The sequence below is a fragment of the Plecotus auritus genome (assembly GCF_963455305.1).
Source record: "Plecotus auritus genome assembly, chromosome: 7".
Lineage (NCBI taxonomy): Eukaryota > Metazoa > Chordata > Mammalia > Chiroptera > Vespertilionidae > Plecotus > Plecotus auritus.
In genome coordinates this window covers 751,382-778,648 of record NC_137774.1, presented here as the reverse complement: position 1 = coordinate 778,648, position 27,267 = coordinate 751,382, and the positions used below count along the sequence as shown (strand labels likewise).

The window sequence follows — 27,267 nt, the reverse complement described above, 5'->3', positions numbered from 1 at the left end:
ACATACACTGACTGAAATAAAAAATATTATACAGAGACCCAACAACAGACTAGAGGAACACAAGAATCAAGTCAAAGAATTGAAATACAAAGAAGCAAAAAACACTCAACCGAAAAAGCAAAAAGAAAAAATACCCCAAAAAGTTGAAGATAGTGTAAGAAGCCTCTGGGACAACTTCAAGCATACCAACATCCGAATTATGGGGGTGCCAGAAGAAGAGAGAGAGCAAGATACTGAAAAACTATTTGAAGAAATAATGACCGAAAACTTCCCCCACCTGGTGAAAGAAATAGACTTACAAGTCCAGAAGCGCACAGAACCCCAAACAAAAGGAATCCAAAGAGGACCACACCAAGACACATCATAATTAAAATGCCAAGAGCAAAAGACAAAGAGAGAATATTAAAAGCAACAAGAGAAAAACAGTTAATTACCTACAAGGGAGCACCCATACGATTGTCAGCTGATTTCTCAACAGAAACTATGCAGGCCAGACGGGAGTGGCAAGAAATATTCAAAGTGATGAATAGCAAGAACCTACAACCAAGATTACTCTACCCAGCAAAGCTATCATTCAGAATTGAAGGTCAGATAAAGAGCTTCACAGACAAGAAAAAGCTAAAGGAGTTCATCACCACCAAACCAGTATTATATGAAATGCTGAAAGGTATTCTTAAAGAAGAGGAAGAAGAAAAAAGTAAAGATAAAAATTATGAACAACAAATACATATCTATCAACAAGTGAACCTAAAAATCAAGTGAATTAAAAACCTGAGGAACAGAATAATCCGGTGAATATAATAGAATTGGGGGCATAGAAAGGGAGTGGACTGATAATTCTCAGGGGGAAAGGGGTTCAGGAAGAGACTGGACAAAAATCGTACACCTATGGATGAGGACAGTGGGGGGAGGTAAGGGCAGAGGGTGGGGTGGGAACCGGGTGGAGGGGAGCTATGGGGGGAAAAGGAGAAACAATTGTAATAATCTGAATAAAGATTTATTAAAAAAAAAAAAAGTTCCCAAGTGTTAAAAGAAGGGACTGTGTCACATGCTGCTGAACGGCCAATTATGACCGGACTAGGAACTGCCCCCGAGAAAGAACAGGCCGGACCTGGGGTGACTCAACAGGGGCCGTTTCAGGAGGGACGGCAGAAGGCAGACAGGGCGCGGGCCTGGCAAGTGGCGGCCTGAGGAACCGGCCTGGGTGCGGCTGAGATGCAGAGAGGCTGGGAGGGAGCTGCGAGAGGAGCAGCGGGTGCTCCCGAGGGAACCGAGGACTGAGATTCTGTGAGGCAACTGCAACGCACACGATGTCAGCGCCTGCCAACCTCCATTCCCTCAGAGGGCGCGGCCACGTCGACAAGGACCAAGACCGCCAACCGCAGGGCAGCGAGCTGGAGCCAGAGTGCCACAGCGGACGACACCGCCCCCCCCCCCCCGCCGGCCAGTCTGTGAGGGCAGCGGCCATCTCAAAGCCCCCACAGGGCACATACGTGCAGCCACGTTATTCAGTTAAAAATGAACACAGCCCTTTGCCTGGCCAGCAGCTCAGTGGCTGGAGCACTGGCCCACGTACCAAATGGTCTCGGGTTCGACTTCTGGTCAAGGGCAAATACCTGGGCGACAGGTTCAAGCCCGGCCCTGGAGGGGACATGCTTCTGGGAGCAGCCAATGGATGTCTCTCTCACATCCATGTTTCCCTCCCTCTCTCTAAATCCTTGGGACTTCGGTCCTACAACTAACTGTACGCTGTGCCACCATCTGATCCTCGATCAACCCAACCCGTCACACGGGAAAGCAGAGCAGAGACTGACCGGGAGTGGGAGGGGCCGAGACTGACCCGGGAGTGGGAGGGCCGAGAGGAGGAGGGGAGAACCCAAAGGGAGTCCCCGCCCGCGCAGGAGCAGGAGCAGGAGCTCAGCGAGGAGCCGCAGCACAGGTACCTTTTTCAGAAACGCTGCCGCCGTCTCCCTCTTTGTCGCTGTGATCCGCTTCACCCCGTCCGGGGACTGAACGCGGATTATCTGTGGTAAATGAAACAAGACGGTCACTACAGGCTGGGAAGGGCTGGCTCCATCCCCGGGAACGTGTGCCGTCTCTCGGAGCCCCTCCCCCCGGCGGTGCCCACCCATGTGCCCAGGTGAAGCTCAGGGCGGAGTCCGCTGATTCTCAGCTTACTGGTTCACTCAGAAACACACCACTTCAGTTCTTAGCCGTCACCTACAAAGCGTGTATCTGAAACACTGACATGTGTATCTTCAGATTCCAAAAACGGGAAGGAAAAGAGCCACCATGAATCATGAATGACTGGGTTCCTTAAAAAGACCAAACTTTGTTCCAGGATCTGTACACACATTAGACTGACTTAAAAGCACCAGCCTGGCCGGTGTGGCTCAGTGGATAGAGCATCGGCCTGCGGACTGAAGGGTCCTGGGTTCGATTCCCCGTCAGGGCACATGCCCGAGTTTCGGGCTTGATCCCCAGCAGGGGGCGTGCAGGAGGCAGCCGATCGATAATTCTCATCATCAATGTTTCTCTCTCTCTCTCTCCCTCTCCATTCCTCTCTGAAATCACTGGCTTGTGTGACTAAAAGAAATGTGTGTGACATGGTGGCAAAACTCAGCAGGATTTTAAGAAAATGTAAAACAGCACCATTTTCCAGGACTTGATTTCATGCTGATCAAAGCCCTTTGGAAGGTGAGTGACTACCTGGCAAGTGCGGGGGCAGGGGACAGCATGCCCTGCCGCCCAGACAGGAACATGCCAGAACATTCCCCTCAGCAACCACGGCCTGCCCTGTCGGAAACACTACACGGACGACAAATGTCAGAAGCCATTGTTTTAAAAAAAGATTCACTGACACGACAAAATGCCACAACAGCTTCAATCTACTACTATCTGCTCTTATCAAACAACGAATAATCCAGATCGTCCTACAATAGCTCGACTGTCCTCATATTCTGTTAGCTTTCACTTCCCTGAAGAGGCTTTGCCCCATATTCTCCTCAATTTTTACCATTTTGTTTTCAATACTCCCTCTGAAGTCCCAATGGCTAGGAGCATGGAATATTCTCCACCTTCCTGCGTCTGACTCTCTGTGCAACTCCCTCCCTCATCCGTGTGGAGCGCAAACACAGAGGCGTTTGGCCTTTGCCTCGCGCTGCCTCCACCGATTCCCCGCCTGGGAACATGCTCCGGGCTGGGGCAGCGCCTCCCTTTGACCCTCCGTCGCGTGAGGAGCCCAAGGTCAGGTTCACCGGCGTGGGGACAGCGCCGACGCCTAGGAAGTCACTCCACTGGCCTGGCTACCGCAGGGGCAGGGCGTGGCGCCCCTCTGGGCTGAGCCCAGCATGTAACTTGCCCCAGGGGAGCTCTTGCCGGGCCTCTGACATGGCCCCCAATAAAACACACACCTGCACCAGGGCAGACCTGCACCAGGGACACAGCCCTGGGTCGCTGAGCTTTCCCTGTTTCTAAGTAAATGAGCTCAGAAAGCTCCGTGGGGAGGTCTAAGAATTGACGAGATGAACGTCAGTTATACCCACAGAAGTTCTTAGAAGACCTCTCAACTTTTTTTTTTTTACATATATTTTATTGATTTTTTACAGAGAGGAAGGGAGAGGGATAGAGAGTTAGAAACATCGATGAGAGAGAAACATCGATCAGCTGCCTCTTGCACACCTCCCACTGGGGACGTGCCCTCAACCAAGGTACATGCCCTTGACCGGAATCGAACCCGGGACCCTTCAGTCCGCAGGCTGACGCTCTATCCACTGAACAACACCGGTCAGGGCTCTCTCAACTTTCAAAACAACCACCTGCCCGGCTGGCATGGCTCCGGGGCTGAGCATCGACCTATGAACCAGGGGGTCACCGTTCGATTCCTGGTCAAGGCACAGGCCCAGGTTTCAGGCTCCATCTCCAGTGGGGGGCGGGCGGAGGCAGCCGGTCCATGATTCTCTCGCATCATGGATATTTCTATCTCTCTCTTCCTCTCTGAAATCAATAAAAGTATTAAAAAACAAAAACAAAAAAACCTTTGAATCAATTTCAGGAGAAGGAAGAAGACCCCTGTTGTACCCCACAATCTGGGGAACGGGCCGGGGACTCCCCTGTTCTCCCCCACAATCTGAGGGCGCGGCTGGGGGGGGGGAGGGGGAGTTGGGAAGCCGGTCTGAGAGCTCTCGGCCTGTTTCTAGAAGCAGCCAGCACCCACCCATGGGAGAGCTTTATTCTCCCAGGAGTCGAGTTTCTCTGGGTCCCCTCCAGGCTGGGCCCCTGCTGGGCGCCGGGAAGGGAAGGAGGCGGCGCAGGGAGGCCCGGGCCTGGGCCTGGAGCCCGCAGACCAGGCCGCTCCCCCGCTCCCTGCCCCCCCGTGCTGCCCGGCCGCCGGGGGATCCCCAAGTCCTAAAGGCCCCAGGGTGCCTCGGTCCACCTGGTCTGTTGACTTTGCTCCCTGCCATGTTGACTTTGGAGGGAAAACTTTCCACGAGTTCACGCGGACCGGTTTTCTGATTTTCAGGGACTTTTTTTTTTTTTGTCCTTTAAGGGGTAAAACGAAGAGGGTGCCGAGTCCCAACTTCAGGAAAGCAACTTCCATAGGGCCCCTGCCTCGACAGGAGGCTGTCACCCTCCCCGGCCTCCGGGAGCGAGCCGGTCGGGCTCCGGCTCCTGCCCGCGCCTCCCCGGGGAGGGGTCTGCCAGGTCCCCGCGTGGAGGCAGCGCCTGCCTCCGTGAGTCGTGACACGGCACCGACTGGGGCGGGTGTGGGGCAGGACGGAGCGACGAGAGGGACAGCGCCCCGCCAGGCACGCCCGGCAGCCCCGCCGCGGGGAGGCCCGCGGGTGAGGGTGAGGGCGAGGGTCGGGGACCGGGAGGGGCCGAGGGGGAGGCCGGGGCCCGCCCCGCAGCCAGCCCGGAGCGGAGGGCAGGCGGGCCGCGGGGGCCGCCACAGGCCGCGCCGGCAAATCTGCTGCCTCATCCCGGCGCCCGCTCCCGCCCGGCGCCCCACTCACGATGCTCTCGGCCATGGCGGCCGCTCCCGCCTCCGGGCTCGACGCCCGGGCCGCCGCCGCCGCCGCCGCCTGCCGCCCCGCGGGCCTCGCAGTCCCAGCCCCGGCCTCAGCCCCGGCCCCGGCCTCCCGCCGCCGCCGCCACCGCCGCTCCAGCTTCGCCGCCCCCGGACAGCCACAGCCGCGACGTCCGGTGCCTCGCGCAACGCGCTCCCCAGGCCGCGCAGCCCCCGAAGCCGGGTTCCGGCTGCACCAACGGCCGCGCATGCGCACGGCGGCCCTGCGCCCGCGCCCGCCCCCGCCCCTCGCGGCGCCCCGCCCCTTGGAGCCCGGCGCGCTGCCAGGAGCCAGGACCTGGCCCCGCGGGAAACCCTGGGGGAGGTGGGAGTGTGTGCACCTGGAGCTGATGTAAAGTACTAGTGAGTGTGAGCTGCAATTGAAAAAAATTATGGCCAAAACCGGTGTGGCTCAGTGGATAGAGCGTCGGCCTGCGGACTGAAGGGTCCCGGGTTCGATTCCGGTCAAGGGCATGTACCTTGGTTGCGGGCACATCCCTGGTGGGCGGTGTGCAGGAGGCAGCTGATCGACGTTTCTCTCTCATCGATGTTTCTAACTCTCTATCCCTCTTCCTTCCTCTCTGTAAAAAATCAATAAAATATATATATATTTTTTTTAATATATTTTATTGATTTTTTACAGAGAGGAAGGGAGAAGGATAGAGAGTCAGAAACATCGATCAGCTGCCTTCTGCACACTCCCCACTGGGTATGTGCCTGCAACCAAGGTACATGCCCTTGGCCGGAATCGAACCTGGGACCCTTGAGTCCGCAGGCCGACGCTCTATCCACTGAGCCAAACCGGTTAGGGCTAAAATATATTTTTTAAAAAAAGAAAAAAATTATGTATCTTTCTTGATTTCAGAGAGGAAGGGAGAGGGAGAGGAAGGGAGAGGAAAACATCCATGACAAGAGAGCATCACGGATGGGCTACGCCCCGCACCAACGGGCGTGTGCCCTGACCGGGAAGGGAAGCGGGCCCTTCAGTCCCGGGCTGACGCTCTGTCCTCTGAGCCGCGCCGGCTGGGGCTCGGCTGCCTTTAGGTGAATGTCTCTCTGCCTACGGAGACACGTCCTCCCGCGTGCCCCCAAGGGCCGCTTCCCCACCTCGGACCCCAAAGGCTCCAAGCTCCGCCCGACGCACTGTCTTAAAATTCTTAGTAATTTTGAACAAGGAGCCCCACGTTTTCATGTTGCATTGGGCCCTGCAAATGTTGTAGCTGACCTTGCCCTTGATTGTAAAAAAAAAAAAAAAAGTTACGAAAACATCCAAGAGGCGAAAATCTATGTTTTTTAACGCCTGCGGTTCACTTTCAAATTGTATTTATTTGGAAAAGAGTCAGGAACTTGCTGCTCCCGCGTCCCGCCCCTCCCCCTGATTTTGTTGTTACTGTTACAATGTCAGTGTTTGGGACACATTCTGTTCCACTGACTTATTTCATCACCAAATACTTTTTTTTTTTTTTTTTTTAAGGATTGGTTCCATCTCTCACATGTTTTTATTGATTTCAGAGAGGAAGGGAGAGGGAGAGACAGAGAGAAACATTGATGTGAGGGAAACGTTGATCTGCTGCCTCCGGAAGCGCCCCAACCAAGATCAAACCCACTACCTGGGTATGTGTCCTGACCGGGAATCGAACCCATGAACCTTCAGTTTATGGGACAACAATCCAACCAACTGAGCCACACCGACCAGGGCTACACTGATTTTCCTTAAGGTATATTAGGCACCAGGCGCAATGGTGACCATGACAAAGTCCTACCCCTTGGTGTTTTTTTTTTTTGTTTTTGGTTTTGTTTTTTTTAATATATTTTATTGATATTTTACAGAGAGGAAGGGAGAGGGATAGAGAGCCAGAAACATCGATGAGAGAGAAACATCGATCAGCTGCCCCCTGCACACCCCCCACTGGGGATGCACCCGCAAGCAAGGTACATGCCCTTAACCGGAATCGAACCCGGGACCCTTCAGTCCCCAGGCCGACACTCTATCCACTGAGCCAAACCAGTTTCGGCTGTTTTTGTTTTTTTTTAATATATACTAGGTGTACCGGTTAATAATGCAGATTTTCTTTCACTACATCAGTGGTTCTCAACCTTTCTAATGCCGCGACCCTTTAATACAGTTCCTTATGGTGTGGTGACCCCCAACCATAAAATTATTTTCGTTGCTACTTCCTAACTGTAATTTTGCTACTGTTAATGAATCGTCATGTAAATATCTGTGTTTTCCGATGGTCTTAGGCGACCCTGCTAGCGGTTCTCAGAAAGTGCGTGTGCCATCATGACCCACAGGTTGAGAACCACTGCTGTAGAGCCTAAGACCATTGGAAAACACGGATATTCACATTACGATTCATAACAGTAGCAAAATTACAGTTATGAAGTAGCAACGAAAATAATTTTATGGTTGGGGGTCGCCACAACAGGAGGAACTGTATTAAAGGGTCGCGGCATTAGGAAGGTTGAGAACCACTGCACTAGATGGAGTTACACATATGTTGATATATGTGCGATTTGATATGTGTGCTATTTTGTGGTGTTGCTCCTTCAGATGACCACTTGTTCCAATGGATGGCACACGCACTTTCTGAGCAGCACTTCAAAACGTACAAAGTGGACAATTGGGTCTCTGAATGGTCTGCCTCAAAACAAGACAAGTTCTATTGGGACAGAATCCACAAATTACCTGAAAGATGGGGGAAATGTGTAGCTAGCAATGGACATTACTTTGTTTTTGTTTTTTTGTTTTTTTTCAAATATTTTTATTGATTTTTTTTTTTTTACAGAGAGGAAGGGAGAGGGAGAGAGAGAAACATTGATGAGAGAGAAACATTGATCAGCTGCCTCCTGCACACCTCCCACTGGGGATGTGCCTGCCACCAAGGTACATGCCCTTGACCGGAATCGAACCTGGGACCCTTCAGTCCGCAGGCCGACACGCTACCCACTGAGCCACACTGGTCAGAGCGACATTACTTTGAATAAAGCACTTTTGATGTTTCTCTTGAAATTATCGGGTTTTCTTTGGATCACAAAACCCGCATTATTAACCGGTTAATAGTTAACCCGTATTATTAACTGGTTAATAGTTAACCTGACCATTCAGAGACCCAATTTTCCACTTTGTACGTCTTGAAGTGCTGCTCAGAAAGTGCGTGTGCCATCGATCGGAACAAGTGGTCATCTGAAGGAGCAACACCACAAAATAGCACACATATCACATCACATATATATCAACATACGTGTAACCCCATCTAGTGAAACAAAATCCGCATTATTTACCGGCACACCTAATATTTCTTTATTTTCTTTGTTGATTTTTTTTTTAATATATTTTATTGATTTTTTACAGAGAGGAAGGAAGAGTGATAGATAGTCAGAAACATCGATGAGAGAGAAACATCGACCAGCCGCCTCCTGCACACCTCCCACCGGGGATGTGCCCGCAACCAAGCCACATGCCCCTGACCGGAACCGAACCCGGGACCCCTCAGTCCACAGGCCGACGCTCTATCCACTGAGCCAAACCGGTTTTGGCTTCTTTGTTGATTTTTCAGAGAGGAAGGGAGATGGAGAGAGAGATAGAAACATCAATGATGAGAGAGAATCATTGAACAGCTGCCTCCTGCACGCCCTCCACTGGGGATCGAGCCCACAACCAGGGGGTGTGCCCCGACCAGAATCAAACCTGGGACCCTTCAGTCCGCAGGCTGACTCTCTATCCATTGAGCCAAACCTAAACCGGCTGGGGCAGTCCTACCCCTTTGAAGCTCAGGTCCCAGGTACCTCGTAACCAGGAAGGATGTGGCCTGGCTCATTTCTACAGGGAGTAAAGGGGATAAATGGGCATTTAGCCATGGGCGAGTGGCCTGAGACTGTCACTGTGACCAGTTTACAGGGCTCCCTGTCCCTGGGGGAGCAGGGGGAGCAGCCGTGGACACCGCCAGGCTGAGGCCCACACGGGGGCCCCACAGCGATGGCCATGGGGGCAGCCCCACCCATGTGGTGCCCACAGAGCGAGGCTGAGAACCGTCTCGGGAAGAAAGGCGGCTGCGTCTGGACAAGCAGAGGCTGTCCTGAGCCCTAAAATGTGATTCCTCACATGATCCCATCGTGACCGCGGCATCCCGGTGGGGCTCCCGGCTCACCCAGCCCAGAGCTCCCGGCTTCCAGAGTGGCCGGCACACAGCAGCCCCAGCCCCGTGTCCGTGTCCCCGCCAGAGAGGCCGCAGGGACCAGCACACCTGTCCTGGGGGAGGGGGCATGGAGGAGGGGGAGAAAAGCCCCCTGCTGTCCCAGGTAAGTCAGTGCCCTGAGGCCTCCCCGGGGGGAGGTGTCCCCAGGCCCAAGGCCCCGTAGGAGCGGCTAGGATTGGGGTGGGCTGTTCCCAGTCAGGCTTCAGGCACTTCACCTCACCCCGCACCCCGTTTGGTCTCTGGAGTGTGGCGCAGCCTTGCCCTTGCATTTGACCCGGTACGGGGTGCATCCAGGACCCCAGGAAAGCACAGGCCCAGGAGATGGTGCCCACGGGGGCCTCAGGCCTCCCTCGTGTCCTCCCCATCCCCCTCCACCACCCTGACTCCTCAGCCCCCTCACCTCCCCAGCGCCCCATCCCCATGCTCATGTCCTTGGCTGTCTAGGGTCTCTGAACTGCCCCCTCCACTCACCGGCTCCCTCGCCCTGCCGGCTCTGACCCCTGTCCCTCCTCCCTCTGCAGGATGCTGGGGGCCAGGAGCTACCCATCCCTGCCAGCTGCCTGGGTCCCGCGAACCAGGAAGGATGGGTCTGGAGGGCGGGCCTGGCGGGAGGCCAGGCCCGCTCCCTGCCCTCCCTCCCGCTGAGGAGCAGCTGTCTGCAGTGCCTGATCTTTCTGTCCAACTTCCTCTTCTCTCTGCTCGGCCTGCTGGCCCTGGCCATCGGGCTCTGGGGCCTGGCTGTCAAGGGCTCTCTGGGGAGCAGCTGGGGGGGGCCCCTGCCTGCAGACCCCATGCTGGGGCTAGTGCTGGGGGGGCTGGCGGTCAGTGCGGTGAGCCTGGCGGGCTGCCTGGGCGCCCTCTGTGAGAACGCCTGCGTGCTGCGCTGCTTCTCCGGGGGCCTCCTGGCCTTCCTGGTGCTGGAGGCCCTGGCGGGGGCCCTGGTGGCGGCCCTCTGGGGCCCCCTGCAGGACGGCCTGGAGCGCGCCCTGCATGTGGCCATCGCCCACTACCAGGACGACCCTGACCTGCGCTTCCTCATGGACCAAGTCCAGCTCGGGCTGCAGTGCTGTGGGGTGGCCTCCTACCAGGACTGGCAGCGGAACCTGTGAGTCCTGATGCCCAGAGGGGGCACACCCACCCACGTGCACTCACTTCCTCACACGCCCACGTGGACACACTCCTACACACGCCCACGTGGACATACTCATACATACTACCACGGGGACACACTCATACACATGCCCATGTGGACACACTCATATATACTACCACGTGGACACACTCATACATACTACCACAGGGACACACTCATACACACGCCCACGTGGACACACTCATACATACTACCACAGGGACACACTCATACACACGCCCACGTGGACATACTCATACATACTACCACGGGGACACACTCATACACACGCCCACGTGGACACACTCCTACACACGCCCATGTGGACACACTCATATATACTACCACGTGGACACACTCCTACACACGCCCACGTGGACACACTCATACATACTACCACAGGGACACACTCATACACACGCCCACGTGGACACACTCATACATACTACCACAGGGACACACTCATACACACGCCCACGTGGACACACTCCTACACACGCCCATGTGGACACACTCCTGCACACGCCCACGTGGACACACTCCTACACACGCCCACGTGGACACACATACACACACCCATGTGGACACACTCATACATACTCCCACATGGACACACTCCCACGTGGACACACTCCTACACAGGCCCATGTGGACACACTCCTACACACGCCCACGTGCACACTCATTCCTACACCCACCCACATGCACTCACTTCCTCACACACCCACACGGACACACATACACACGCCCGCGTGCAGTCAGGTGGCCATGCCGAGCTCAGCCAGCAGACTTGGGAAGTCACTTGCGGGCGTTTTTTAATAAGGGCGCACATGGAACAGCTCAGTGTCCAATGAAAATGGCCTTTAGGTTAATTCAGGCTGTTCTCCCGCCACCGTGTGTGCGTGTCTGTGTCTGTGTCTGTGTCTGTGTCTGTGTCTGTGTCTGTGCCTGTGCACATGTGTGGACTCACCCCTGTGTGCCTCATGCGTGTGCATTCAGGCCTGAGTGTGTGCACGCATGTGCCTATGCCTGTGTGTGGCCCTGGAAAGGTGTGGAGGTGGGAGGAGATGTCCCGTACAGCGTGGGGGCCCCGGAACCTTGGGCCCCGCCCTGCACACTGACGCGGCCCCCCGCCCCCCGCAGGTACTTTAACTGCAGCGCCCCGGGCGTCCAGGCCTGCAGCCTGCCCGCCTCCTGCTGCCTCGACCCCCGCGAGGACGGAGCCTCGGTCAACGAACAGTGCGGCTTCGGGGCGCTGCGCCTGGAGGAGGACGCGGCTCGGAGGCGGGTGCACGTGCAGGGCTGCAGCGCGCCGCTCCGCCGGTGGCTGCGCGGGGCGGTGCGGGTGGCGGGCGGCGTGGCGATCGGGGCGGCGCTAGCGCAGGGCGCGGAGCTGCTGGTGGCCGCGCACCTGCTGCGGGCCCTGGCCGGCCGCAAGGGGGCGGCGGGGAGCTGCGGACCCCGCGCCGGGGCCCTGTCCGCGCCAGGCTCCTGCTGACCTGGGGCTGTGGACGCGCCTCCGACAACCGCCTCCTCCACCTGCTGCGCCTCTGCCCCCGGGCTCCCCTTCCCTGGGTGCCCACCCGCCGCCTGCCGGGTCCTGCTAGTACCCCGAACCCGCCCGCCGCCTGATTTTTCTTAGAGGCTTTTGTCCCCGGGACCACCCCCTGGCAGTGCCCCTCCCTGAAACCTGCTCTGGTCAGAGTACAGGCCACGAGGCCACCCAGCCCAGGGGTGGGGGCTGAATGAAATACTGTTCCCCAGCCCCCACCTGCGAGTCCCACCACCCGCGCCCACCTCTGACCCAAACCTCACGTCTGACACCCTGAGGGCACCCTCAGACCCTCACCCCAACACCGCCAGCTGCGACCCCTGACCCCCCAGCCTCTCCCTCTGAAGGGCTTGCTTGGGGAGGGAGTACATTCTCGGGATGCGTCATTCATGCAGTAAATTGCACTGATCTCAAGTGGGCAGTGTGAGGAGTTCTTAGCACCTAAACTCCTGCGGACACGCCTTCTCCAGCCCCAGCCCCAGCCCCAGCCCCAGCAGGCTCCCTCGACCCCCCTGCGGCCATGCCTGTATGCTCACCCCCTTCTTTAGGGTGGTCTTTTCTGGCTGTCACATGAGTGGGCACCAGAGGGCCTTTCCGAGTCGTCGTCTGGCCACTGCACCTGGCCACGCGGACATGCACTTGCCGTTCGCACAGGTCCCCGGGGGGCACCTGCTTCTCCTGGGGGTGGTGTCAGGAGTGGCACTGCTGGGTCCCAGGTGCCAGCCTGTCCGGCTCGAGGGGACACTGAGGCCCGGCTGGCTGGGCCACTGGGTGAGTTGCCCACCGTCTCTGCACCTGCTTCCCGCCCTGGGAGGTGGGGATAGGAGTTCCCTCCTGCTGGGCCTCGCCCAGGCCACCTCCTGCTCTGGCCGCCGAGAGTGCGTTTGGCCACCCGCCCTGGCCTGGCCGCACGTGCCCAGCCATCACAGGTCCAGGCTCGGCGGCCAGTGGATTTTCTTCCCGCTCTGCTTGGCCAGGCCGCTGCTGCCCCCCCCCCCCCCCCCGCCCTGTGCCTTCATCCGTTCCCTCCTGCCAACACCCCCAGACGAGCCAGCGATGAGGAGGATCATTTTATTTTGAAACAGCGACAGTGAGCGTGGCCACCCACCGCGCTGACCCCGCGGCACCAGCCCTGGTTTTCCAGCTGCAGGAGAAGAGGGGGTGTGGGCCAGTCTCCCGGGAGGTCGGGCAGGGGCCCTCTGAGGTCTTCAGACTCCATCTCGCAATCCTGACGCCCTGGCTGCCGCTGTGTGGGCTGGGGAGCCGCGGGGGGTCGGGTTGGCAGGTGCAGCTAGATGATGCCGTACTGGGCCAGCTCGTGCAGCTCCAGGTGGTTGAAGGCCTCCCACGGGCAGATGACCGTGATGTCTGCGGAGAAGGGGCCCCGCCGTCCCCTCAGGGCCCTGCTGTCCACACCTCAAATGGGCAAGACCCTCCTCCCAGGACACACCAGCTTTGGGGTGTCGAGTGGACACCCCGCCCAGGAAGACGGTGGGTGCAGCAGGCCCCAGGGAGAGGCAGCAAGGTCTCCTCCTCCTCTCCCAGCCCCTCCAGGGGGACCTCACCTTTGATGTTGGGGAGAAAATGAAGGACAGGCTGGGGACGTCCCTAAGTGAGTCTTGGCCTGGGGAAGCCAGAGGAGGCTGGGACCCTGCCTGCTGTGGGCAGGTGAGAGGGGAGAACTTGGCGGGACCCAGCATGGTCATACCTGTCCCCAGGCCTTCCATTCCAGGGATGTCGTCCCCAAACCTGCAAGCACACAGAAGTCAGGATGGTGGCCACGAGAGTGGAATGGGGTGGGGGGTATGTCTGCCCTCGAATGCAGGTGTCTGAGTGCGGAGTGTGTGGGTGAGCAGGTGTCTGAGTGTGGGTGTGTGGGTGAGCAGGTGCCTGTGTGTGGGTGTGTGGGTGAGCAGGTGTCTGAGTGTGGAGTGTGTGGGTGAGCAGGTGTCTGAGTGTGGAGTGTGTGGGTGTGCAGGTGTCTGAGTGTGGGTGTGGGTGAGCAGGTGTCTGAGTGTGGGTGTGGGTGAGCAGGTGTCTGAGTGTGTGTGTGTGGGTGAACAGGTGTCGGAGTGCGGAGTGTGTGGGTGTGCAGGTGTCTGAGTGCGGAGTGTGTGGGTGAACAGGTGTCTGAGTGTGGAGTGTGTGGGTGAGCAGGTGTCTGAGTGCGGAGTGTGTGGGTGTGCAGGTGTCTGAGTGTGGGTGTGGGTGTGCAGGTGTCTGAGTGTGGAGTGTGTGGGTGTGCAGGTGTCTGAGTGTGGGTGTGGGTGAGCAGGTGTCTGAGTGTGGGTGTGGGTGAGCAGGTGTCTGAGTGTGGAGTGTGTGGGTGAGCAGGTGTCTGAGTGCGGAGTGTGTGGGTGTGCAGGTGTCTGAGTGTGGGTGTGGGTGAGCAGGTGTCAGAGTGTGGAGTGTGTGGGTGAGCAGGTGTCTGAGTGCGGAGTGTGTGGGTGAGCAGGTGTCTGAGTGCGGAGTGTGTGGGTGAGCAGGTGTCTGAGTGTGTGTGTGTGGGTGAACAGGTGTCGGAGTGCGGAGTGTGTGGGTGAGCAGGTGTCTGAGTGCGGAGTGTGTGGGTGAGCAGGTGTCTGAGTGCGGAGTGTGTGGGTGAGCAGGTGTCTGAGTGCGGAGTGTGTGGGTGAGCAGGTGTCTGAGTGTGTGTGTGTGGGTGAACAGGTGTCGGAGTGTGGGTGTGCAGGTGTCTGAGTGTGGGTGAACAGGTGTCTGAGTGCGGAGTGTGTGGGTGAGCAGGTGCCTGAGTGCGGAGTGTGTGGGTGAGCAGGTGTCTGAGTGCGGAGTGTGTGGGTGTGCAGGTGTCTGAGTGCGGAGTGTGTGGGTGAGCAGGTGTCTGAGTGCGGAGTGTGTGGGTGTGCAGGTGTCTGAGTGTGGGTGTGGGTGAGCAGGTGTCTGAGTGTGGAGTGTGTGGGTGAGCAGGTGCCTGAGTGTGGAGTGTGTGGGTGTGCAGGTGTCTGAGTGTGGGTGTGGGTGAGCAGGTGTCTGAGTGTGGAGTGTGTGGGTGAGCAGGTGTCTGAGTGTGGAGTGTGTGGGTGAGCAGGTGTCTGAGTGTGGAGTGTGTGGGTGTGCAGGTGTCTGAGTGTGGAGTGTGTGGGTGTGCAGGTGTCTGAGTGTGGGTGTGGGTGTGCAGGTGTCTGAGTGTGGAGTGTGTGGGTGTGCAGGTGTCTGAGTGTGGGTGTGCAGGTGTCTGAGTGTGGAGTGTGTGGGTGAGCAGGTGTCTGAGTGCGGAGTGTGTGGGTGTGCAGGTGTCTGAGTGTGGGTGTGCAGGTGTCTGAGTGTGGATGTGCAGGTGTCTGAGTGCGGAGTGTGTGGGTGAGCAGGTGTCTGAGTGCGGAGTGTGTGGGTGTGCAGGTGTCTGAGTGTGGGTGTGCAGGTGTCTGAGTATGGAGTGTGTGTGAGCAGGTGTCTGAGTGCGGAGTGTGTGGGTGCGTAGGTGTCTGAGTGCGGAGTGTGGGTGTGCCTTGCGTGTGCACCGTGGGCTGTGTGTGTGTGCGTGTGCGTGTGTGTGTGCGTGCAGGGGCCCACGCCGGTGGCTGTGATGGCGTATAGATGACGGTGAGCGTGCTTTCCGGGCCTGTTTGGCTATAACGACTGGAGACGGTGACAGGAGTCCCCCTCCCCCCTGCTCCTCTCCCCTCCTGCTGGGAGTGGGGGCCCTGAGACAGGCCCTGCTCGGGCTCTCCAGAACCCCGTTAGAGGACAATGGGACCACCTCAACCAGCCAAGGATGGCTGAGCCCCCAGCCCCGCCTCCCTGCTGGGCCCCTCCACCCCTTGAAGAGGCACCCCTTCCCCAGCTCTGCTTACCCTTGGACACCTTTCTTGGGGGGCTTGCTCTTGAACTGCCTGGTTTGCCGCTGCTTAAATTTGGGGGGCCCTTTCCTGGGAGTGACGGGGCCCCCCGTCACCCTGGTGGCCGAGCGGATCTCGGCCTTGGGTGGCTCCAGGTTCATGGCCAGGCTGGCAGAGACCCTGTGGCGACCTTGGGCTTCTGGACTCCCTCAGGCTGGGCGCTGGGGGCAGACCAGGTGGGGACCCCCGTCAGCCTCCTGCTTCCAACCCACCAGAGGGAACCCCGAAGTGTGAGACCTAGGGGCCCTCAGCATGGCCCAGACAGCAGCCCCTGCCACCTCCACTCAGGACTCCACTGGGGCCACACCGGGGAATGACAGGGCTGGAGGCCCCCCAACGTGCGCCCCTCCTCCCTGAGGCTGGGACATACTGTCTCATTCACCCAGCAGTGCCAGTGAAGGGGACCCGGGGAGGGGGCGGGATGCCGGCAGGGAAGGGGCGTCTCACAGGGGCTGCGCTGTGGCTGTGTCTTCCTTGCCGCTCACTGGGTTTGGAGCTCCCTCTGGGCACCAGTGTCGCCTGTTGGTGTCTGCGCAACACTGACCAGGTGACCTCCTCTCCTCTCCCCCAGAGCCCTAAGCCCCAGTGACCTTGGCCAAGAACGAGGGCAGCTCGGCTTCCTCTAAGCCTATTGGCAGCGGAGGGAGACTAATCCCCGGGCCACTGGGGCCAGCATGACAGACAGGAGTGCTGTGCCCACACCGCAGGCCCCAGACGCCATCCCTTGGGTACCCTTCTTGTCCCCCGTCTGATGGGCTGCAATGCAAGGACAGGTGGTCCCACTGGCAAGGAAGGCTCAGTGGTGGGTGCTGGGGATTGGGTGGCCCCGCCCTGGACCTTCCCTCCCTAAGATTCAGCCTCTGTGCTGGGACCAGAACCAGCCCAGCAGGATCCGAGGTGGACGGCAGCAGGCCTGGCCGGGTCCTTTCCCGTCCTGGGCCCCGGGCCTGGCGTGGACAGCTGTGCCCTGAAGGAGCTCCACCAGCAGATGCTGTCCCCATGGAAACCGCTGTCTGAGCTGCCGCGGCCCCAGCCAGGCTCCCGGCTGGTGCCCCTCAAGGTGACTGGGCGTGAGACTCCCAGAGCATCGCTGGCCTGGGGATGGCCTGCACCTCCGTTTGACTTGGGGGAGCAGAGGAGTGATCAGCTGTGCATCCTCTCAGACCCAGGCCTCAGCGTGGTGGTGAAACACCGCCGCCCGCTCCCCACCCTCTGCACAGACGCCCACTAACACCCTTGAGTGAGTGGCTGCCAGAAAAGGCAAGGGGGGCGGTCACTACTCACCAGGCACTGGGCAGGTCTCAGGGGCACGGTGTGAGAGGCGGCCTCCCTCACCAGGGGCCAGCGGGCATTTATCCTGCTGACGGGTAAGCCGATTACACTGCCCCCGATGCCACACTAATGAGCCTGACGGGGCCGCAGGGGCGGGCACCACCCAGGACTCCAGGGGATGGGAAGGGGCTCGGGTGCGGTCAGGGCCTGAAGGGAGGGCGAGCTAGGGAGCTAGGGACGGGCCAGGATGGGGCGGGGGGAGGGAGGGGGGAGTGTGTCAGGAACAGCGAGCCCGGCAGGGCTCTCCTGAAGCAGCTCTTCTTTGAGACAAAGACGAAACGCTGCTGTCCTGGGCCTCCCCACCTCAGTCCGGTCCCGACCGACTTCCAGAAAACCGCCTGCATGCCCCGGACACACTGCAGCCTGCAGGTGGCCCACGCCCACACAGCAGTGTCAGACCTGGGGGTCCCTATGGGCTGTGCCCCAGGGGTGGCTCTGGCCCTGGGGCCCACCTGGCCTTGGCGTGCGTCCCGAGTTCCCGGCTGGGGCCCACACAGCACCTTACAAGATCCCATCGGATCCCAGTAGGAATTAGCATTGCCCGTTCTCAGCTTCACATCGAAGGGGAGGCCCGTTTGTCAGCTCAAATCCCTCGTGAAGTCGTGTCACAACCTTAGCTTTTCCCTTAAGTGAGGAAATAAACCGGCATAAATTCTTTTAATCCTGCCCTGCCCGGGCCACCAGCATCGGAGCTTGGGATTGCTGGGGTCGGGGATGAGGTGGGACGTTTCCATGGACGAGGATGAGGAAAGGCAGGGACGGGCAGCGAGGGCCCCGAGATAAAGTCCCACTTGGGCCGATGGTCCCATGGCCAGGTCTGCAGGCCAGGACGAGGCCGGTGTGGGGACGCTGGTTCTCCGGTTAATGCCTGAGGCCTCCTGGTCCTTCCCCTGGCCACCTGCCTAAGTGGGCTGGAAGGACCGGTGGCTCCCGGCGCTCAGGCCCCTGCAGGCTGATCGGCAGCCGGCTACTTGGCTGGCAGATGGGTGTCTCCTCAAGGACAAGCCGCAGCTGGACAAACAGGGAACTTCCCAGGCTGCCAAGGGCTTTGCCAAGGGCAACTTCATGGGACCAGATAGCCCTCCTCCCTCTGCCCCCCTGCTGAGTAACCACAGCTGACCTTCCCGCAGGACTCCCCAGTTGCTGGGACATGGAAGGGGGCCCTGGGGTGTCATTTGAATGTTCAAGCAAAGGAGTCTTATTTCACCCGCACAGGCTGGTACAGGCTGCAGGTGCTCGGTGACCATCTGAGGACACCTGCTCTCTGACGAGGCCTCTCAGACCACAGCAAAGAAGCCTCTGTCTCAGCAGCAGAGAGTTTATTTACTTTCGGGTGAAGTCGATTCCCACCCGATGCAGGCCTCATGAAGCGCCCAGGACAGAGGGGTCAGAGAGGTCGTGTGCTGCTGGGCAGGCGCTCCGGGCTCCCCGCGGGTGAGCGTGTGGGCCAGGCCCCGCTCAGCCTCTGCTCCTCATGCGCAGCTGGATCTCCATCCTGAGGAAGGCCTTGAGGTTCTCGTCGGTCACGTGCTCCTGCAGGGCGGCCAGGGCCCGCTCCCCGCCGTCCTGGTAGTGCTGCAGCAGTGCGTCTGCGTAGTCCACCCACACGCAGTTGGGGCAGCCGCTCATGCAGCAGTTTGTGGGGGGCTGCAGCTCAGGGGGCGGCGGGTACGGGGCCTCGGAGGTGCTCCCGCCGGGCGGGGAGGACTTGGGAGGCCTGGTGCCGTCTGCACCTGCTTGGGAGCCCTGCTCCCCATGGTCCTTCCCGAACTCTCTACGGCCTTCCCAGACCAGGATCCAGGCGCGGTACCTGTGCAGAGTGCTGCCGCCTCCAGGAAGCCCGCGGCACCACTCCCAGCTGGCCAGTCGGCCTGGCCCCTAAGAACGGAAACAGGCCTATGAGTCTCCAGGAAGCTGGTCAGGCCTGGCCCGCCCCAGCTCCAGGGGAATCTCAGCCAGTGGGCAATGGCAGAGGGCTCCGCGGCCTTCTCCGCTTCCTCACTCCCGTGTGACCTTAAACAAGTGTAGACTCGGTTTCCCTCTGTAACCGGATGTGATGGTTGGTATGAGAAGTGCTGGTTTCAGGGCCTGTCACTGGGAACGCATTCCAGCAGATGGCGGGTGGTGGGAAGTTTGGCACCCCCAGCCACGCCACCTCTCCCTCTAACCAGTACAGAGGGCCCGTCCCCGCTGACCATCTGACTGCCCGCATCACCCCTTCGTCCTGTTTCAGTCGCAGGAGAAGCCCAGGCGGCCCGGGTCCCCGCACAGCCCGTGGGCAGCCTCCCAGCCTCCTCCAGCCCCGGCCTCGCCCTGGGGCCCCTTCCCAGCTCCACGTGTCTCCAGGGCACTGAAAACCGACACACTCAGCCCGAGCTCATGTCTCCAGGTCCTGGGGAGCACGAGCTCCCTGTTCACTGCGGCCTCCCCAAAGGGCGCGCATGCAGCAGGCGCTCCTAGATATGGCCGGACGGGTGGACGAGCCAGAACCCGCTGGCCCAATTCCGGGGCTCGGCCCAGAAGCGAAACAGCCCTCCTCGCAGACAGGGAGCGGGCCCAGCGGGAGCAGCACGGACAAGCGGCGTCCAAGGCTGCCCTGTCTGCCGGCGGCGCGGGCTGCAGCCGCGGTCCCTGGGAAACGGGGAGGCCGGGATTTCCCCGGTCCGTGCCGCCCCAGCCTCCCGGCCCAGCCCCATCACGCCTTCCCCGCCAGGTACTCACCGAGCACAGGGAAGCTGAGGCCGCCGCCCGGCCGCCCGCGGCTACGCTCCGCAGCAGCATCGCCCGCGGCACGACCCATTGCGCACGCGGGCTCCAGTCTCCGCCCCTTCCGGGCCGTGAGCGGCGGCCTCCTTAGCCAATCGCGACTCGGCCAGGAGCTGCCCCGCCCCAATGAGCGTGGGGCTCGGTGCAGGAAGCGGAAGTGGCGGTCGTGGGGGCAGGACCGCCCGCGAGAGAGGAAGTGGCTTCTCCCCGGACCCCGGCGCGTGCAGATGGGGGGAGCCAGACTCCGAGCAGCGGGTCCCCCGCAGATAGGGGGGTCTAGGGGCCTGGAGCGGCCGCAGGGGGGGCGGCGGCAGCAGCTGCTGCTGGGGAAGCAGTCGGCGCCGCGGCCCAGGCCGCGCAGGTGGGTCTCTCCCCCTGCCGGGCCCCTCGCGTTCTGCCCTGTCCGTGCCGCGCGTGGAGGCGCGAAGGAGGGGACGCTTGCCACCTTCCAGGGTGCGTCTTGGCCATCCTGGGCGAGGTCAGGGAGCGGCGGCCCCTGGGGCGCTCGGAGCGTTCTGCGAGAACCCGGGTCAGGGACAGCCTCAGGGGGAGGATGCCGCCTCGACCCGCGTGCCCCACCGCAGCTAGGGCGGCCTGCGAAGCTTCGTTTTCTCCGACTCTGCTTCTGCTGGACGTAGGACACATCTCACCCCCGTGTTCTCCTTCTTAGCCAAGAAAAGAAGAAAGTGAATTGCAAGCCCAAGAACCAGGATGAACAGGAAATCCCTTTCCGTCTCCGGGAGATTATGAGAAGCCGCCAGGAGATGAAAAACCCCGTCAGTAACAAGAAGAGGAAGAAAGAGGGTAACGTGCGGGCCCGTGTGGGTGGCAATAGAGCGAAATTGTCCAAATATCCAAGGGTGTGCCAGTGGTCCGAGGGTCGGGGGTGAGGACTGACCCAAGGCGGGGTCTCCAGGGCCACAGCCGCCTCTGGTTTCAGAAGAGGCTCCAAGGGAGCCCGGGGCCTGGTGTAAGAAGCATTGATTTCCCCCAAGAGCAGTGGAGATCCATCCGACGGGAGATCACTGTGTAGCAAGCTAGGGAGGGAGAGTGGACAGGGCTAGCCAGCGAGTCTCTTGTGAGAGAGGATGGTGGGGAGAAGTGGGGGGGCGGGTTTCTGGGGTTAAAGAAGGCATTGATGAGGCTCACTCTGACAAACTGACCGATCACACCCCTCCCCCAGGCCAGGCCAGTGCCCTCCATCAGCTTCTGCCTGAGGTGGCCCTTGGCACATGTTGGGGAGTGGAGCCTGTTTTGTGGAGATGTGTTTGTTCTCCCAAACGCCGGCCTGGTTTTGCAGCGCTGCTGTTGGGTAATTTAACCTAAACCCAGGCTCTTTATAAAGAAGGTAAACTCGCCCTAACTGGTTTGGCTCAGAGGGTAGAGCGTCGGCCTGCGGACTAAAGGGTCCCAGGTTCGATTCCGGTCAAGGGCATGTACCTGGGTTGCGGGCACATCCCCAGTAGGGGGCGTGCAGGAGGCAGCTGATCGATGTCTCTCTCTCATCGATGTTTCTAACTTTCTATCCCTCTCTCTTCCTCTCTGTAAAAAATCAATAAAATATATTTAAAAAAAAAAAAAAAAGAAGGTAAACTCACGTGTGGTAAAATCAGGCCGCTCTGAAGGGTGTGAGGTGAGGGGCGGCCTCCTCCCCCTAAGGAAACCACTGTCCACGCTTCGTGCCTTCCAGGAGAAGCCTGCACACGCCTCCTGGCCCGTGTGACATAGGGCTGAGCCTGCCTTCTACACGTCACGTGCAGTGGGCTTAAGGGTCTGTCCACACCCGTGTGTGGAGCTCCACTGTGCTCTCCTCTGACCTGGGCAGGGAGCACAGGGACTCACTCAGCACTCTCCTGCTGATGGACATTTAGGTGGCTTCCTGTTTCCTTTCTCGGCTGAGCTGCAGTGATCTCTCCGACATGTACCAGTGGTCTGGGGTGACCCCGCCCTGTGGGTGCCCCAAGAGGGCATCGTACATCCCCTTCAGGCCGCTCCCTCTTGAGCCTGGTCTTCCCTTCCTGTGGCCTTGGGAGGGGAACGGCCGTGGCAGCCAGCCTGGGACCACTCCTTCCGGCCCCTCGTGCCTTAGCTCCCTTTACCCTCAGCCCAGGCGGCCTTCAGAAGGACGTTGGAGAAGGAGGCAAGGGGAGTGGCTCCAGACATCGCGGTCCCCAAGTTCAAGCAGAGGAAGTGGGAGTCTGACGGGGCCTACATCCAGCGCATGGAGCAGGAGGCCCAGCACGTGCTGTTCCTCAGCAAAAACCAGGCCGACCAGCAGCCCGAAGCGCAGGTGGCTCCCAAGAAGAAGTCCGAGGGGAAGAAAGCGTGAGTGGGGGCTGGAGGGGCTTGGGGTCCCATGGTGGTTTTCTGTTGCCAGGGGCAACCCCACCCCGTGATTCACGGAAAGAAGTTGAAAACCCTGGTCACCTGGGGGTGGGTGGGGAGGCGGGGGGCGGGGCGGGGGAGGGAGGCTCTGACCCAGGAACTCTGAGGGCCCAGCTATGTCTCTGTGTTTCTCTGGAAAGTCATCAAGGGGGTCCAAGAGCCAGCGCAGGTCAGGGCCAGCTGTCCAGCCAGGCTGGTTGCTGTCGGGAGGTGGAGAAAGGATGAGGCTCCGTGTCCCCCCAGGAGGGCTTGCTGGCTGCCAGGGACCATGCCCACCCCCGTAGGAATCAGGACTGTGGGTGGGGGTCTGGGTGAGGCTGACATGCAGCACTGGGTTCCCCCTCTGGTCAGCGGGTGCCGCCGTCTCTCCCTGGACCAGGACTGGGGTTGTTCCCAGTGTCTCCTTTCCTTCCAGAGGAGATGTGAGAGCCCTTAGCAGTGACCCCATTAGCCTCAGTTCCTCCTTGTGAAGAGGGGGCGCCAGTGTCTCCGTCTTACAGCAGTTGGCTGGCAGGGTTCAGACCCCCTCTGGAGGACAGCTGTGGGGAGGTGAAGGATTGGGGACTGGAGGCAGCCGCCTGGGCATCGCTCGAGGGCAGGGTGACCCTCAGGCCTCCCGAGTCCAGTGGAACGAGAGCTGGGAGCCTGCAGTGTCGTGCTCTCTTCCCCAGGTTCCAGAAGCGGCGGCGGGACAGAGTACGGAAGAAAAGAGAGGAAAAGGCAGCGGAGCGGCTGGAGCAGGAGCTGCTCCGAGGTGGCTCATCCTGAGGGGACTGTCGGCCTGGGAGGGGTTGGGGCCTGCGGCACCGATGTGCCCCCAGGTTGGTGGGTGGGTGGGCACCCCACGGCTCAGGTGGCGCCAGGCCTCAGGCGGGCTCCTCTGCCCCTCTAGACACGGTGAAGTTTGGTGAGGTCGCCCTGCAGCCCCCCGAGCTGACGGCCCAGCCCAGGAAGAGTGTGAGCACCGGCCAGGTAAGGAGGGCGGGGCTTCCCTGGTGCCACCGGGAGTGCGGCTCTCACGGGGCCTGGCCTAGCGGCTCTGGGACCAGGCTTTGTCACCGCCCCTCTTCCTGACCCTGTGCCCCACCTTCTGTCCGGTCCTCAGCCTGGCAAGAAATCGCTGATGCTGACGATGCTTTTGAGCCCTGGCGGTGTGTCCCGGCCTCCACCCTCCTCCATGGCCCGACAGCGGATCGTGGCGGAGGAGAGAGAGCGGGCTGTGCAGGCCTACAGGGCCGTGAAGAAGCTGCAGCGGCAGCCACAGGGGCCTCCGTCAGCCCACCTCCCTCCCAGGAAGAAGCCAGAGACCTGCCTTTGAGAGACTAGGGTTCCTGCACTGGGTGGGGTGGGGGGCAGGGGGTCCCCAGATCAAAGCCCTTTCCCTGGACGCACCCCCGAACACAGCCTGGTGCACCAGCTCCGAGTTCGGAAAGGGCTCTAGTCTTGGCTCATTTTTTCCTCCCTAAACACTCTTTCAGGCGAGACCGTCCGCCAGGCCCGTCCCATGGACATCACCTGTGCCGAGCCCCATAGCAGGGCCAGCGCCTGGTTGAGTCACAGCCAGTCACACGTGGCACTGTCCCCGAGCCTAGCATCGCCCTCACCTGTACTGCACACACAGGTCCAGGCTGAGACAACCGCAGGCCCATCCCATAATCCCATCCCTAAGCGCCAGTTGATTGTAGACACTGAACCGCATCCATCACAGGCTCCGGGATTCACCTGAGCAGTACGGCTGGACTGGAGGCAGGGCAGCCAGTGTGGGGAGGGTGGGGGCAGGACCCACCAGGGGTGCCGGCACCTACACCACTGGCTCCCAGTGCCAGCTCAGTCCCCACAGCCTTAGTTCTGACGTGGAGACCAATGACAGCACCACACCAAGGGGCGTGGCAGCAGGCAGCATTTCTCACCGGGAGCGGTCCTTGGGGAGAGCCACCTGGGCAGTTGTCAGTCCTCCAAACAAGACCTGGCACCTTTCGACACTGACCCGACTTGGGTTCCCAGCTCTCAGGTGCAAGGTGCCCTCCCCCTGCCTGCGATGCAGTCATTTCTGTCTGAGACCACCGTTCCCTCTGGTGGGGGGTGTGGTGCTTACAGACCAACATCTGGGTTCTAGGAATGTTCACTGATGCTGAGATGTCATTGTTTCTAGACCATTTTTGCAGACAGGTCTTAGGAATATTTTTTAAATGTGTATATATATATATACATATGCAACTAAAGTTCTGAATTTGTATTGATACTTGCTATTAAATTTTAATGTTTTACTTCTTTGTATCTTATACTGAGAACGTTTCACAAATATGCTTTATCCTCCAACAGACATAAAATAGCTCTAATATGAACAGTGCTAACGTAAATGTACAGAACGAGGTTTAAGATTCCGGTTTTCTCATCCAACTAGCCAGGCCAATGGTGTTGGATTGCCACCTTGGTGCCAACTGGATATACAGTTAAGATCTTTCGTGTCTTCAGGCTTTAAGTTGACATTTTTGCTTTGCTGTTCTTTGAATACAGAGAACGTGGTTTACAGAATTCAAAAGTTTACAGTGAGAAAGGGGGCTTCCTGCCTGCTGCGGCCCTAGAGCTCACGGGTGCTGCCCCTTCTGGGAGTCGCACTCTTAGCTGAAGGATTGATGATTTACAGCCCAGAGAGTTGTAGCACTTCACGTTTTTAACCAGGCTTTGCTAAAGTCCTCTGAAACGGGGGGATATCTGAAAGCCCTTTGGGTCTCAAGGTGCCTGTGAAATCAACGGGGACCCCACTGAGGAGTGGAGATGGCCCGCGTCCCGGGCTGCCCGGTGGCGTCTGGGGAGGTGGCACGGGCCGTGCACAGCAAAGAGCCGGAAGCACTGCAAGGCCTGAGGTGCCACACCACACTCAGCAGATGGCTCCTTACTAATTACAGGAGGTTGAATAGTGGCCCAAAGAGGTACGTTCAAGCGTAACCCCCAGGACGTGCCAACGTGAACGGGCCTTCGCTGAGCGCTCCCCCAGAGCCCTCCCTGCTGCCGGAGCCCTGCCTGCATGCTGCTCCGGGTGCTCAGATCTGGAGGCCAGTGCTGCTCCCCCAGCCCTGGACAGTCTTCATTCCAATGTCGGCCGTCAGGACTGGGTGCCTCAGCTTACCGATCACTGCACCTCGGCACTGAAGCTCCCCTTCGAGGTTTACGCTGGGTCCCCTCTTCCTAAGCACAAACCTCCGGAGGCCAAGCAGGGTTGCCCTCTGCCTCCTCCCCATAGAGCGGTCCAGCCACGTCCCCCACCCAATGGTCACCGGCCGGCTCCGTGGGTGTCCTGGAGCCAGCGCAGCACCTTGGTCAAGCCCGTGCCCGTCCGGGCACTGATGTCTACCACGGTGATGTTCTGCTTGGCACAAGCAATGATGTCTGGGAGCCTGATTAACGATTTCATCTCCTCCACGGTCATATAACAGGACAGGTCACTGCAGCAAAAGGGGCGCCTTGTTAAAGTGGCCCCACAAGCCCACCCCAACCCCCACTGCACCCCTCCCTAAGGGGCCACCCTCCTGGCTACATTCCAAGGGACCCCTTCCCCGGGAACCCTCTGTGCTCCCTCTCGGCTCACGGACCCGTACGTTTTATTGAAGAGGATCAGGACCTGTGCTGCTGCGAGGGGCTCTGCAGAGAGGAGGCCCAGGAGCTGCATGCAGGATGCGGAGAGCTGGGTGGGGTTGGAGGCATCCATCATAAACTGGGGAGAAGGGGCAAAGCTCAGGGCCGCTCTGTGATGGAGGCAGCCTCTGCCAAACCTCCTCCCCTGGGCACCACAGACCCGGCCTGAGACGAGCTGGATGCCTTCGAAAGGAAGGGCTGGGGGAGGGCTGTGCTGAGCAAGAACACCCCTCAGCAACCCCACCCGAGCTTTTACTGAGCTGCCAGGGTCAGACCGGGTTCCCAGAGGCAAACAGGAGCGTGGGCCCCGTTCCCTCCACTAGCACAGCCGCTCAGGAAGCCCAACTCCATCCTGTTATACAAAGTCAGGGCCGGGACTGGACAATACGGACTTGGGGACATACTCCCCTAAAAGAGTTCAAAGGCTGCGACCCACCAGGAGGGAACGGCAGTCTCCATAGTAACTGGACCATATGGGGCCCATGCACCCGCCCAGCTCCCGGATGGTGATCTTTCTGTGGGCCACGATGTCCGTTAGGTTGGTGCCCACCTGCGGGGAGAAACAGGGTGCAGAGACCAGCACAGCTCTTTCCCACTGGGACCCCCGCAGAGCAACGCGCGAGGTCCTTCACACTGTGACCCAAATTCAAAAGGCCCTTGTCGAGGCCGTAGGCCCTAAAGCAGAACCGTAAGGAAGAGGGGCTTCCGGTTCTGGGCCCTCCCCCTCCCGCTGGCTGTGGCCAGAGTCAGCGCCCACCGGGGGTGCGCTCTGTGGGCGACCCCGCGACAGGCATCCCACCTTACAGCGCGGTGTCCTCGTGGGCCCGGCTCCCCCCTACACTCCCCCCTCGCTTCCCCTGGGGTGCACTGAGCGCATCGACCGGCGGGATTCGTGTCCGCTTAAGAGGCCAAAGCACTTGGCAAAAGGGGTACCGTCTCTCCTACACGTGCGGGAGCGCGACGCCTACCGTGGGTCGCGTCGAGGGAGGATCGCCCAGGTCGCCCTTCCCATCCTGAGAGCTCAGCTGTGCGAGGCGGTCAAGGACCCAAGCTGGACACCGGAGGCGGGACTCCGCCAGGGCCGCCCCCGACCCCCCCCTGGATCCCTCCCAGCCCCCAAGGCGACCCCGACCCCGACCGCCTCCGGAGAGTCCCGCGTCGCCCACCCCGGCCACCCCAGGCGCCCCCCACAGCCGCGCCCACTCCCGGGCGCCCCCCGCCTCCCCGGTGCCCCTCGCCCGGCCGGAAGGATAGTCTGCAGTCGTTTCACCAACAGCGACTTGCCCACGCCGGCGGCCCCCAACAGCAGACACATCCCCACCACTCGCGCCGCTTGG

The 27,267-nt window shown here is 59.9% G+C and overlaps 6 protein-coding genes across 12 annotated transcripts in view; 2 read left to right on the top strand and 4 right to left on the bottom strand.

Moving 5' to 3' along the window:
• NPLOC4 (NPL4 homolog, ubiquitin recognition factor) overlaps positions 1 to 5,196 on the bottom strand; it is a 31,827-nt gene extending 26,631 nt beyond the window's left edge. Inside the window, exons 1-2 of the mRNA XM_080681222.1 lie at positions 5,016 to 5,196; positions 1,944 to 2,024 (exon numbers count right to left, since the gene is read on the bottom strand). Coding sequence (XP_080537348.1) covers positions 1,944 to 2,024; positions 5,016 to 5,030 — 96 coding nt within the window. The 5' untranslated portion in view covers positions 5,031 to 5,196. The remainder of the gene's footprint in view (positions 1 to 1,943; positions 2,025 to 5,015) is intronic.
• A 4,061-nt stretch (positions 5,197 to 9,257) lies between these two features.
• On the top strand, positions 9,258 to 11,897 carry TSPAN10 (tetraspanin 10; the record flags this gene model as incomplete). Its single annotated transcript, XM_080680864.1, has 3 exons — positions 9,258 to 9,370; positions 9,789 to 10,372; positions 11,543 to 11,897. Exons 1-3 carry the CDS (start codon positions 9,335 to 9,337, stop codon positions 11,895 to 11,897), a joined length of 975 nt encoding a protein of 324 aa, XP_080536990.1. The 5' UTR covers positions 9,258 to 9,334.
• Positions 11,898 to 13,005: 1,108 nt separating this feature from the next.
• On the bottom strand, positions 13,006 to 18,592 carry PDE6G (phosphodiesterase 6G). Of its 7 annotated transcripts, XM_080681276.1 has the most exons (6): positions 18,471 to 18,592; positions 17,644 to 17,767; positions 16,259 to 16,330; positions 15,767 to 15,972; positions 13,660 to 13,700; positions 13,010 to 13,319 (listed from the first exon to the last, which is right to left on the bottom strand). In XM_080681276.1, exons 4-6 carry the CDS (start codon positions 15,910 to 15,912, stop codon positions 13,243 to 13,245), a joined length of 264 nt encoding a protein of 87 aa, XP_080537402.1. In that variant the 5' UTR covers positions 15,913 to 15,972; positions 16,259 to 16,330; positions 17,644 to 17,767; positions 18,471 to 18,592; the 3' UTR covers positions 13,010 to 13,242. The 7 variants fall into 7 exon arrangements, with proteins under 7 accessions (XP_080537400.1, XP_080537401.1, XP_080537402.1 ...); XM_080681275.1 differs by having other exon boundaries at positions 13,007 to 13,319; positions 15,767 to 17,506; XM_080681277.1 differs by lacking the exons at positions 17,644 to 17,767; positions 18,471 to 18,592 and adding an exon at positions 17,096 to 17,179.
• OXLD1 (oxidoreductase like domain containing 1) lies at positions 17,786 to 20,112 on the bottom strand. Its single transcript, XM_080681262.1, has 2 exons — positions 19,865 to 20,112; positions 17,786 to 19,021 (listed from the first exon to the last, which is right to left on the bottom strand). Exons 1-2 carry the CDS (start codon positions 19,922 to 19,924, stop codon positions 18,602 to 18,604), a joined length of 480 nt encoding a protein of 159 aa, XP_080537388.1. The 5' UTR covers positions 19,925 to 20,112; the 3' UTR covers positions 17,786 to 18,601.
• CCDC137 (coiled-coil domain containing 137) lies at positions 20,090 to 24,580 on the top strand. The gene is made up of 6 exons (XM_080681239.1): positions 20,090 to 20,270; positions 20,580 to 20,713; positions 22,015 to 22,234; positions 22,966 to 23,048; positions 23,187 to 23,266; positions 23,400 to 24,580. The coding sequence occupies exons 1-6, from the start codon at positions 20,137 to 20,139 to the stop codon at positions 23,610 to 23,612; spliced, it is 864 nt and encodes a 287-aa protein (XP_080537365.1). The 5' UTR covers positions 20,090 to 20,136; the 3' UTR covers positions 23,613 to 24,580.
• On the bottom strand, positions 24,525 to 27,245 carry ARL16 (ARF like GTPase 16; the record flags this gene model as incomplete). The annotated part of the gene is given in 6 exon segments (XM_080681242.1): positions 24,525 to 25,740; positions 25,894 to 26,009; positions 26,367 to 26,480; positions 26,899 to 26,976; positions 26,978 to 27,019; positions 27,021 to 27,245. Coding segments are annotated over 6 exon segments (747 nt in total). The 3' UTR covers positions 24,525 to 25,568.
• Between the last annotated feature and the right edge of the window lie 22 nt (positions 27,246 to 27,267).

Excerpts from the sequence above, each read along its gene's own strand:
- PDE6G (XM_080681275.1), bottom strand. The coding sequence starts at position 15,912 with ATGAACCTGGAGCCACCCAAGGCCGAGATCCGCTCGGCCACCAGGGTG. Across the intron at positions 13,701-15,766 it reads CCCAAGAAAGGTGTCCAAGG|GTTTGGGGACGACATCCCTG; the intron begins GTAAGCAGAGCT and ends GTGTGCTTGCAG. Across the intron at positions 13,320-13,659 it reads AATGGAAGGCCTGGGGACAG|ACATCACGGTCATCTGCCCG; the intron begins GTATGACCATGC and ends CCTTCTCCGCAG.
- OXLD1 (XM_080681262.1), bottom strand. The coding sequence starts at position 19,924 with ATGCTGCTGCGGAGCGTAGCCGCGGGCGGCCGGGCGGCGGCCTCAGCT. Across the intron at positions 19,022-19,864 it reads CCTCAGCTTCCCTGTGCTCG|GGGCCAGGCCGACTGGCCAG; the intron begins GTGAGTACCTGG and ends TTCCGTTCTTAG.
- CCDC137 (XM_080681239.1), top strand. The coding sequence starts at position 20,137 with ATGGGGGGAGCCAGACTCCGAGCAGCGGGTCCCCCGCAGATAGGGGGG. Across the intron at positions 22,235-22,965 it reads AAGTCCGAGGGGAAGAAAGC|GTTCCAGAAGCGGCGGCGGG; the intron begins GTGAGTGGGGGC and ends TCTCTTCCCCAG. Across the intron at positions 23,267-23,399 it reads AGAGTGTGAGCACCGGCCAG|CCTGGCAAGAAATCGCTGAT; the intron begins GTAAGGAGGGCG and ends TCCGGTCCTCAG.